General features: G+C 33.4%; 1 protein-coding gene across 1 annotated transcript; it reads left to right on the plus strand.

The window, feature by feature from the left end:
* Window positions 1-1,023: 1,023 nt before the first annotated feature.
* Window positions 1,024-10,650, plus strand: LOC105333219 (uncharacterized). Its single transcript, XM_011436073.4, has 3 exons — window positions 1,024-1,457; window positions 9,447-9,608; window positions 9,872-10,650. The coding sequence occupies exons 1-3, from the start codon at window positions 1,142-1,144 to the stop codon at window positions 10,120-10,122; spliced, it is 729 nt and encodes a 242-aa protein (XP_011434375.3). The 5' UTR covers window positions 1,024-1,141; the 3' UTR covers window positions 10,123-10,650.
* The last annotated feature ends 317 nt before the right edge of the window (window positions 10,651-10,967 follow it).

The following is a 10,967-nucleotide window of genomic DNA, read 5'->3' on the forward strand; positions in this document are numbered from 1 at the left end:
GTTTCCGTAAGAAATAGAGGGAATCATACTCGATAGATGTAAATTTAAGTAAGATCATCATGGACGTACATCTCGAGATTTTAAACATATGTATATAAGATTATAGAATGTCAATCCAGGATATTAGACATTTATAATAATCAGTACAAAAAATTATAAATTTGAATATGCATCGAAAAATTCAAATTAACATTACAATTATAAAGCAGTATGTGTCGTTTGTTCTTCAGACTCCCCGGCGTTAGTTTGCAACGAACCCTTCATAGAACTTTTTTTTTCATGTTAACCGTCGGACAGAGATCGGCCTGTCATAAAAAAGGCGTCGCCACTGAGAGCAACATCTGTACAATTAAAAACAGATTTAGTTTAGATCATTGAAAAATTATTTTTGTTCCAGAAATGAATTGTTATTATTTAAGTGCTGTACAAATTTCGAGCATAGTTTTATGAAATTACTTAAATCGACTGTTGTATACAAACTAAGATCCGTACAAGCATAACAAATTTATCTCCAAACCGGTCTTAAACCTCAAATCTGAACCTTAAATCTGAAAACTTCTTCATTCTTTATGTCTAAGAAAATCCGAAAAACATCTTTCAAAATTCGCTTTAATGTTAAGGAATGTAAACAAATATTGAATATACTTATCTATAGTTGACAGTCTTTATTGTAGGGTTCGTTAAATCCTACTCGTATGGAAATCTGTGGTCCATTTGATAGTCTAGTGTTTTTGGTAAAACTCTTTTCAATATTGGAATTTCTTCTTAAAAAAAGGAGAGTTCCTAATGTTGTGATAAGAACAGATTACACATTTATTTAAGTCATTACTAAATCTGAAGATTTCAGATACAAAATAATGGTAGATTAACTTTTCATGGAGTGTTTGCAGTCAAAGTATCTGAGTGTGTACATACGGAATTACATGAGTTAAGATATATGTGTGTTGGATATGTCGCCATAGAATTGAATAGAACTCTATGATTCTTTATGATAACATCAAAATAAAAATCAGACACCTGCAATTAAAAAACTCAGTGGAGATTTTAACGTGTCTTTGAAAACATAGGGCACATGTAAATGCACATATATATTTAACAGATGCGTATTTTTGTCTTGCTTTGAAAAACAAAATCGCAAAAAATGGATAAACTACATATTCTGACCATTGTTTTAGTGAGTTGTGGAATAGCCTTCATGACTGTGTCACTGGGTACTGGCATCAAGAGTCTGCTAGAAGGCAACTGGATTTACTATGCTTACTCTACCACTGTCTCGACCACCTACCTGGGTAATCCTGCCACAGTGGTCGCAGTGGCTACCGCCAATATTGGTCTATACACCACTTGTTATAACATCGACACCACTACCACTGTGACCACTTTTCTCGGTACTTCTACCACTTTCCTCAACACCAACGCCTGTGTAGACTCGGACTCCACCGGATATATCAGCGCAGGTTTGTTCACATTGGACGCTTATAAGTCTAGCAGCTACCGCAAAATGATATGCTTTAATATGTTTAATAAAACAATTTCATGCACGCTTAAAATCACAGGTAATTTTAATCATTGTCGGTTCGTTTAAAATACTGTTAAAGTGGTTATTTACTTTGGTTTATGGTAGTACGCGTTTTCTACTGTCAAACAACGCGCATGAGTATTAAGTATGCGTGTGCTTGATCTCCTACTCTAAAGTTTTGATTTTTTTACATACACGCACGGGGTATTTTACGTTGATCTAAGCGTAACCAGTGTCCCCCACGCGTAAATTACCATTTTTACAGTACTTCAGATAACGCTGTTAACGTCATATGGAGGCTAGATGATCAACGTATTACCCATCAGGTCTAACTTACAATTAAGGCGCGATGTTCTTTATTTATAAACTGTCATTTAGTATAGAAATAATCCAGATAGCTTTGCCATTAATTCGAAAATTTTCCTATACCTTCCTAGTTCTTCTCAAACAGATAGGATGATGTTTACTCAGGGTTTGATTTGTCAAATTCAGATTGGTCTTTGACAAACCGATGTAATTGGTCTTTTATTGTGGTCTGTCCTGATCAAACTACAAAGAGAGCATTTATACTTGGCAGATTTCTACTTATCAAAGGCACACCAACAAACTAGTTCGCTTACAGCATACATTGAAAAATATAACTTTGATAACAAATTATAGAAATATATTATGTCTTACGTAGTTGTTATGTGTTGAACTGGTGACGGAAATAATTTTGACGGGCGAAACTGTTTGAAAGTGTCGAAGGGCGAAAATTACACGGGGCGAAAATAAACCGGTATACAGTAGTACCTTAAACATGTATGATAATGAATTATTTTGCCAGGGTTGATTTATTTACAGCTACTATTGCATTGTAGAATCTAAATAGTCGTACATCTAAATAGCTATATATATGATTAGAAATTATACATGATGATGAATTTTCAGACTTTAGATGAACTCAAAAGCAGAGAAATATGAACCTCTTTAAGTGAGCTTTGATTTATATTTTGAAGTCCCGCTACTTATTTTGTTGTTGTTGATATCTAAAGCAACATCAAATCCCAATTCAATTCAATTTATTTTAATTTCCTTTAAGTTATACAACTCAGCAGAATACAAAACATTATATAAACATCCTATATATGAGGTGTACTGTTGATGAGTGGACAGATAAAGAACAATGAATGTTTTACAAAATGGTACAATGACAAACTTCTTAATTGCACAGTTTGCAGTAGAAATTTTCCTAAATTATTTAAAAATTATTTTGTGTCATCTACACTAAGTAACTTAACTAGTATGAACACAATGGGTTTTACATAGTACAAGCGCTTTTAGCTTCTTGATCCGAATTTATATCAAATATTGTGAACGCATTTAAACAATGGTTATGCTAAGTATGTGCATTATAAAAGACATTGCAGTTGTTTTCCAGAACAGTTAAGTCATATTTCAATGAAAAAATGACGTACAAAATTTGTTTTCAAAACAAACGACACAAAAGGGTACTGCGTCATTTAGCCTCATATTAGAGAGGTTGAGATTTTAAACGTGTACGGGTACGCGTACGTGTGTTAAAACTACACGTACACGTACACGTTTTTTGTAATTTATCAGTTTAGATTTCTTGACTTGTAAGATATAAACGTGTACGTAAATCGACGCAGTTTTGTAACATGAATTTATTTAGTTAATTCCAAAAAAATGGTAAATTTCTTATCAATTTTCATGCAAATGAAGCTTAAAAATCTATATAATGTATCACAAGAATACATTCACTCATCAAAAAGATTTTATTTGTTGTAAAAAGCTACACGTTTGTACTTACGTGTAGACGACACTCTACAAGTTTAGAGAACGTGTAGAAACCATGTCGTCACAAAAACTGATGACGTAATTCGCGAAGAATTTAGGTGGTTCCCCTAGTTCACGTACACGTACCCGTACACGTTTGAAATCTCAACCTCTCTATTAAATCTCACCCTGCTGTTGAAGCAGCTATGTTTGTATTACGACTTTGACATCGCTATAAATAAAGATCATAATGTTTTAGCAAATCAAAAATTAACCTAGTATGTACATTTTGTTCACTGATATTTCTCAAGTTTGCTTTGTTTACAATCGATGCATAACATGCGGATTGAATAAACCCAAACATTCGGGGACGAAACCAAACGGTTCCCTTTTCTAAACATCCCCATGATGCAGTTTGGTTTGGGTTTTTTTGTATGCCCTCAATTACTTTTATTTACTTTGAATATTTCTGATTTTGAAAGCACGAAGGTGCCCGATTCTGCTGGTGTAAATAGACGAAGGTCTATAACTTTTTAGGATAATTGATTTGTATGGAAATTTATTTGATACATTGTACTGTAATAGCGGGAAAATCGGACGGCAGGCAGCTTTAATATATTTGTTTCTGAATTCCTCATAAAATGGACATTTCAAAATAAAACGAAGCACATGTCATCCTCTGTATTGCTTTGTTGACACCTATTACAAAACCTCTGACTCCTTGTTATATTTTTATGTCTGCCTTTTGCAATTTTAAACGAATGAGAAGAATTGCTAAATTTTGCTACACTTTTCCTATACATTTTTTGCCATTATAGTTAATCGGTCTCTTAAGATAAGTTTGTAAACAGAAATTGGATACGAAATGCTGATACAGGAAACTATTTTAAAATTTGTACAAAAACGACATTAAATTTTGTTTGAAGATATTCAACATTTTGCATCAAATCATCTATGGACGGTAATCGTGTTCAAAAATCCAGACATGCAAACTTGTAAATCTGAATATCTAATCGTATTGGTGTGTGAACCTGAGTATAAAAATGTGTAATTCTGATCGTGTAACCTATAAAACTCGGGTATAAACACACGTAAGATTTGATTTAGTTCCTTCGTATGATGCTCATGCATTTTGCAGCTTTGTCGTTTTCATTAGTTAATGAAACTTTGAACTATGCACACTTTCAATCCGTAGTTTTTGCATTTGTATCATCAGAATCGGCAATAGCACATCTGACTCTGACACGATACAAATTGACAAATGTAAAGTCTACAAGTTATGGCAACTGTCTTGCTGCGGGAAAAGGCATGCCGTAATCGCCGGAATGGACGAAAATAAACAGAATATTCAGCTAAACTGTTGCAATAAGCTTTTAATGAATGATACTTTTTTCTATAGAAAATACCGGTATTATCTTTAGAAAAATTATTGAGGTATGATTGAAACTGAACCAAACAGGAAGAGGTTCATGTATATAAAAATCGTTGCCGATGTGACGAATCCGCTAATTTCTGTAATATAATTCTCATGGTATTATACGATAAGGGTTAAAAGAAATGCATAATATCTTATTTCTCTATGCTTCTAGGTCAACCTAATATTTTTTTTATTTATTCCGTCCCTCCGGCGATTACGGCATGTCTTTACCTGCAGCTAGCCTTTTCTATCGGTGACGTCACTGTTTTCATATATGGTCATGTCAAAATTCGACAAACTTGTAGACTTTACATGTACATTTGTCGATTTGTAACATGTCAACCGTGCTATTTCAGAAAACGGAGATATCAATGCAGAGACTACAAGTGATAAGTGTGAATTATAGTGGCAAGTAACATGTAAATAACAATCAGCTTTTTACAGCTGCATTTGTGCATCTGTAGAAAAAGCCTGCATGGTCAACTCTATAGTGTTTATGCCTGAGTTTTATATACTCAGGCATACACACCTTCACGATTGCATATTCGGATTTATAAGTTTACAGGTCTGGATTTTTGAACACGATTATCCTCATTAATCATCTTCATCTTATTTATATATTTAGATCGATCTGAACTTAGATCATCAAACATATATTCTAAACCTAAGGTGGAAGCTCATCTATTTTATTTACAATCTAAATATCATTGTTTTCAATCATATTCTCGTAACATTCCCTCTTTACGGTGTCCATTGTTTTTCTAGGTCAAATAGGTCAAAACTTCAAATTCCGTCAAGTCTGACATAAAATATCATTGATGAAAGGAGGACTCAATTGACATATCGTATAAATGGGGCTTCACAACCATGAGAGTCTTAACACCACAAGACAAATATTGACTATAAAAACTTCTTCCAAATAAAACCGTGTAGACAAAAACGTGATCACGTTGCATAAAATGAATTTAAAATTCTACTTTTGAAAATACGTTTTAAAAATTCGGAAAGTAAAAATTTTTAAAGCCCCAGCTGGATTTTTGACCTACAGATCCGTAGTGAACCCTCTAACCCACTGCGCTACGCTGTCAGATAACAGTCTTGGGAAAGAAACTACTTACATAAGGAATAAGGAATCATTCTTTGAGTATTATGAGGTGATAATTTCGGTCGGGGTGTGATCAAATCCAATAAAGCCCGAAGGGCTTTATGATAGATTTGATCACACCCCGACCGAAATTATCATCTCATAATATCCAAAGAATGATTCCTTATTACTTATATTTATATAATTTTAAGCCATCGTACGATTATATATTTAAATATTAATAAGCAAACTCCGCTGGCGCCTCGATTTGGCGTCATTTGTATTATGGGTTATATAGTACAAAATCGATACGTAGTGTTATCACAGGCAAAGACACCGGAAAATGTAAATATATGTATATAATATTATACTTGATTTTATTGTTTATTTCGATGAATAATACGCCTCGAACACGAAATAAACCTGTGTCGTACAGTCAACATGTCACTTGGTCACATTTAAGTCACTACTCAGTGGACTGAATGACATATAGCTTCAATTTGTGGGAGGACCAATAATGTTGCTCCAGAAGGTGGTAAAAACAATAACATAAATATTCATAAAAAGATAAAACATGGCTTATGTTGGTAATTATGTCTCTGTGATAATAATGTCACACTGGCTATCAAGGATATTATCTCAAAGACGGATCAAGGGTACTGGGTATAAATCAAATAATTAATATTCAAATACTTTATATTTATTTAGACGGTCTCAATGTGCTTTTTTGGCATGAAATTTAACTTTCTATGTTTTTAAAGTTTAAATTCAGTTCAAATCAGCCCTCTTACACACGACTTTAGAACTTTAACCTACAATATTCCCTTCTACAGCGGTAGCATGGTTTGCATAGCCTCCCAAACGAGGCAACCACATTTGGCGGTGGTCACCACATATTTTTGCGGTTGTTACGTCTTTAGGGTCGTTTAAATTTAATTAGTCTATGCAAAAAGGAGGTCACAGATAGGATCGGCCTAAAAGTTGGTATACATATACCGTGTTAATATGTAAACAAGACAGCGAAAATCATGTACGCATTGTGTCCAACAATTGAAATATGGCAGGTTAAAATGCAAACGCTAATCTTGTTTTTATTTAGAATTACGTTAAATAATGAAAGATTTACACATGTTAAGGAGATCTTTTAAGAGATATGGTTCAGGGTATTTCAAACTGTTAAAGATCATGAGGGTATTTTTTTAAGAAAGCTATATTTAAAAGTTTGTAAATTGACCGATTTTGAATTATCCTCTTTTCCAAATCCCTTGTAAAAATAGTCCGGCTGTTTTAATTTCTAGGATTAAAATACCTGGGTATATGTGTCATGATTCTGGCGCGCATGTCCGGCATCCAGCAATACAAATGTACAATATGCGGGAATGCATCACTGGATTTTTTTTAGCTCATTGACTACGCTTTCAACTTTTATCAAAAGTTTACTGCCAAAGTTAATGTAACACTTTTATATCTTTTAATTAAGTAACCAACTATGTGAGGTTTTGGAGTGTTGTCTTTTCACCTACAAGTGGATGAACTCAAAGACTGAAGTGACCGCATTAAACACCTTTCATGTTAGAGAGGATGACCTAATTCTCTGTTAAAGCAAGCGGACAAAGGAGTTTTATTAAAAACTTGAAATATGAAATACTTACCACTAAATTTGTAAACTAATTTAATCTGAAAGGTAAATAGAGACCCGTTTGTTAGGGATAAAACTAAGGGGGAATGTGAACCTACATTTTCTTTTATTAAAAAGATATATTTTTTCATAATACTATATCCGCTGCTTTATAAATTAAACACATGTAAATAATAAATGATAACCTGCCTTTTCCCATATTGAATCTTCTACAATTAGTTTTAATATTTTTGCTGAACACAACAATAATTTTATTTTATTAACCGCCATGTGTGTGTCTGCTATTCATTTCCCTTAAAGATATGTCGTTTTTAAAAAAAAGTGTTCTAATACAATAAAAGCCTCCATGTAATTTTGTCATTTCATATTGCTTCAATATTTTTAATTGTTTCTACTTTATAAAACATAGTGTAGACAAACATTCTTATAACAACAATTTCTTACGCTAAATTGATGATATAGTCGCAAGATCAAAATATCAATATATATGTTTTTTAAAATCTGGTTTGTGCAGATCTTTGGAAAAATAATAATAATAATAATAATATTATTAATGATAATTTATTGATGAAAATTATTATTGTTTCGTTTTGTTGTTGTTTTTTTTTAACCAACTAATTATTTTAATAGCTGGTTGCATCAGAATTTCATATACTTTTATATTGTAGAGTATGTAATACCAAATCGGCACAATTAAAAAAATTGCGAGACCATCATTAGTTAAAATTTATTTGATCATTAACGTCGTAATTATGGTGTGTGTTTTGGGTAGCAGCAGTTAAGTCAGAATACAGCTCAACATATATAAACATTGTAGCTCTGTGCCGGTGAGACGATCGTGTTAAAGTCCCGGGTATTTTTTTTCTCCCCCCCCCAAAAAAAATAAAAAAAACAAAAGGTTAAATTATAGACCATTGCTGGAAGTGTTTTAAGGTGGCTTGGAACACCTGTCGGTATTCATGTGGATAAAAGTATATTATAATCAAAATACTTTCACCGTTTTAAAATATTCAAAATTACGATATTTGACAAAAAATATTGTTTTAAAATTTTCTGGAAAGGTAAAGATTTTAAAGGCCCCAGAGGGATTCGAACTCTTAACTTACCAAGTGCGCTACGCTTTTTGGTAACAATTTGGGTAATAAAAAGTTAAGAAAATTATGCTAAAGTTTATTGTGTCATTTGATCGGAAGTAGGTCACAATATGGAGGTGACCCACACCATCTTAACCACTTTTATGATTGATGCAACTAACCAGTCATATTAGCTATTTATTTTTGTAATAATGTAACCTTACGGGGAAATGTTTCTTCCTAAATAGGAAATTAAGTTTATACTTCCTATAGATATATTTAAAATCCGATAGAATTTTAACATAACTTCAATAGAGTTTTGAGAACCGAGAACTTTTCTTGAAGGATAAACATCCGTCGAAATCAAATTAATTTGGGAAATATTTATCCCTTAGAAATTACTATTTTCCCATTGGATATTAATTCTAAAGGATAACATCTCATCTCTCAGGGAAGATACTATTCAACAAAAGTAGAAATTATATGATCTCTAGGAAATAGCGTTTGATATATATATATAGAACCATTTTAACAAGACCTTGGACTTTCAGTAGGACGTTGATATCTATTTCTTGCGTCAAAGCAAGTTAAAAATGACGCGGTTTCAAGCGAAATATGCACCGGTTGCGTAGTCTTAGCTCAAAAGCCAGACAAATCTTGTTGATTTCAGAGAGCCATGGCTGAGTGGCTGACAATGAAATAGACAGACATACGTCACATTGCTGTTTAACACAACTACCCAAAGTCCAAGCTCTTGTTAAAATGGTTATATCTGGATTTTTTTACGCAACTACTGTACATTCCAAGCCACTTGGACCTAGCATGATTATACAGAACAGTGTTTAATTCAATTTAATTCAGTAGAACTGCAGTATGTGTGAGTATAAGCAGGTGTCCAATTGTTTAATAGAGAAGTCTTTGTTTGGTTCCTACAGATACAGTACGAGTGATACAGAAGGTGGCCATAGCCGCGGCGGTGATGATTGGCCTGTCCCTGCTGGCAGGCTTCCCAGTGCTGGTCCTGGTCATCATCAAGAAGCTCCCCAAACCCATCTGTTTCCTTTCTCTGGCCCCCGCCATACTGGCCTTCGTGGCAAGTAAGTATACAGTGGAGTCCCCTGTGTGCTCTTTTGATCCATTCACAACCATCTCATACTTCTGTTAAGTTTAATAGAAATCATTGAAAAAAATTACTAGTATCATGTACAAAATTAGACGGCAAATCTTTTTGTGATCTTGAACATTTAAATCAATTTGATTATTTGTCATAAATAATTTCATATAATAATTTATCAATTAATTAATTTATTTATTTATTTATTCGTTCGTTCATTCATTCATTCATTTCATTTCATTTCAGCTGTGATGCTTCTGGCCGCCGTGTTGGTGCTGAATGACCAGCTGATCAGCGGGATGTCTATGGGCGACACCGCCAAACTGGGCTACGTCGCCACCGTTTTCGCCTTCCTGTCGGCGGCTGTCTACACGACGGCTGCCGTCCTCGTCATCAAACACGCCCTGGCTTCCGCCAAGACGTCCCAATCGCCGCCGACCAATCAAAAGGCCGAGATCACAGAAATGGCACTAGAGAGCAACAAAGAGAAGATTTAAAATTGTTATTCACGCGCAGTTTTCATAGAGCAAGTTTTTTGATTGTCTCTACAATAGGACATACCTTAATGTTGATGAAAAACCAGCCTCCGTTGTTTACAAACTTACCTATTTGATCTACAAATTTTGTCATACCTTATGATAAGGTCTGCATCTGAATGTAGCAACGAAATTATATTTCATTTATGTACATTTGTCATCATTATCATTGTGTTTTAAATTGATTTGAAAAATGATTTCTGTGATATATACCATGTGGATTTATGAAAAACCGTTTACATACAACTAATTCACATTAAAACAGATTGACAGTTTGGGTTAAAAAGACATGTGTTGTAAACTTTTCCTTTAAATAGTATTTTCTCTAGAAAAAATGGTGAAGGGTTACACCCTCATCCTCGAATAAAGGGCCTTGCAAACATTGTAAACTTCATTTCCTGTTATCGTCTATAAAATCTCTAATGACAACGAAGTGATAACAGGATTAATGTTGAATTCAAGTTGAATTTTTTTTTTTTACCAACCAAAAATAAACAATAAAATGAGTTCTTTCATATTTATATAGTTACAGAGCATCAATTTTATTTTCAGAAAATTGTATCCAATTTTCTTTCTCATCTTAAAATTTTTAAACTATGCTTCTTCTTTTAATAAATAGTGTTACTATAAATCAAACTAGTGCACGGGTTGACATTGCATATCGGACATTTACGAAATAGGTACGATAAGCCTACAATAATGCTATTAATTTCACTACAATTTCCTTAGTTTGAATAATCTAACCGTGTCTCGGGAAAGGTCCTCACCACAGTTAGAATGCCTCCCTCGTAATGTAGCAGAAAATT

This window comes from Magallana gigas, chromosome 5, assembly GCF_963853765.1.
Source record: "Magallana gigas chromosome 5, xbMagGiga1.1, whole genome shotgun sequence".
NCBI classification, from domain to species: Eukaryota; Metazoa; Mollusca; class Bivalvia; order Ostreida; family Ostreidae; genus Magallana; species Magallana gigas.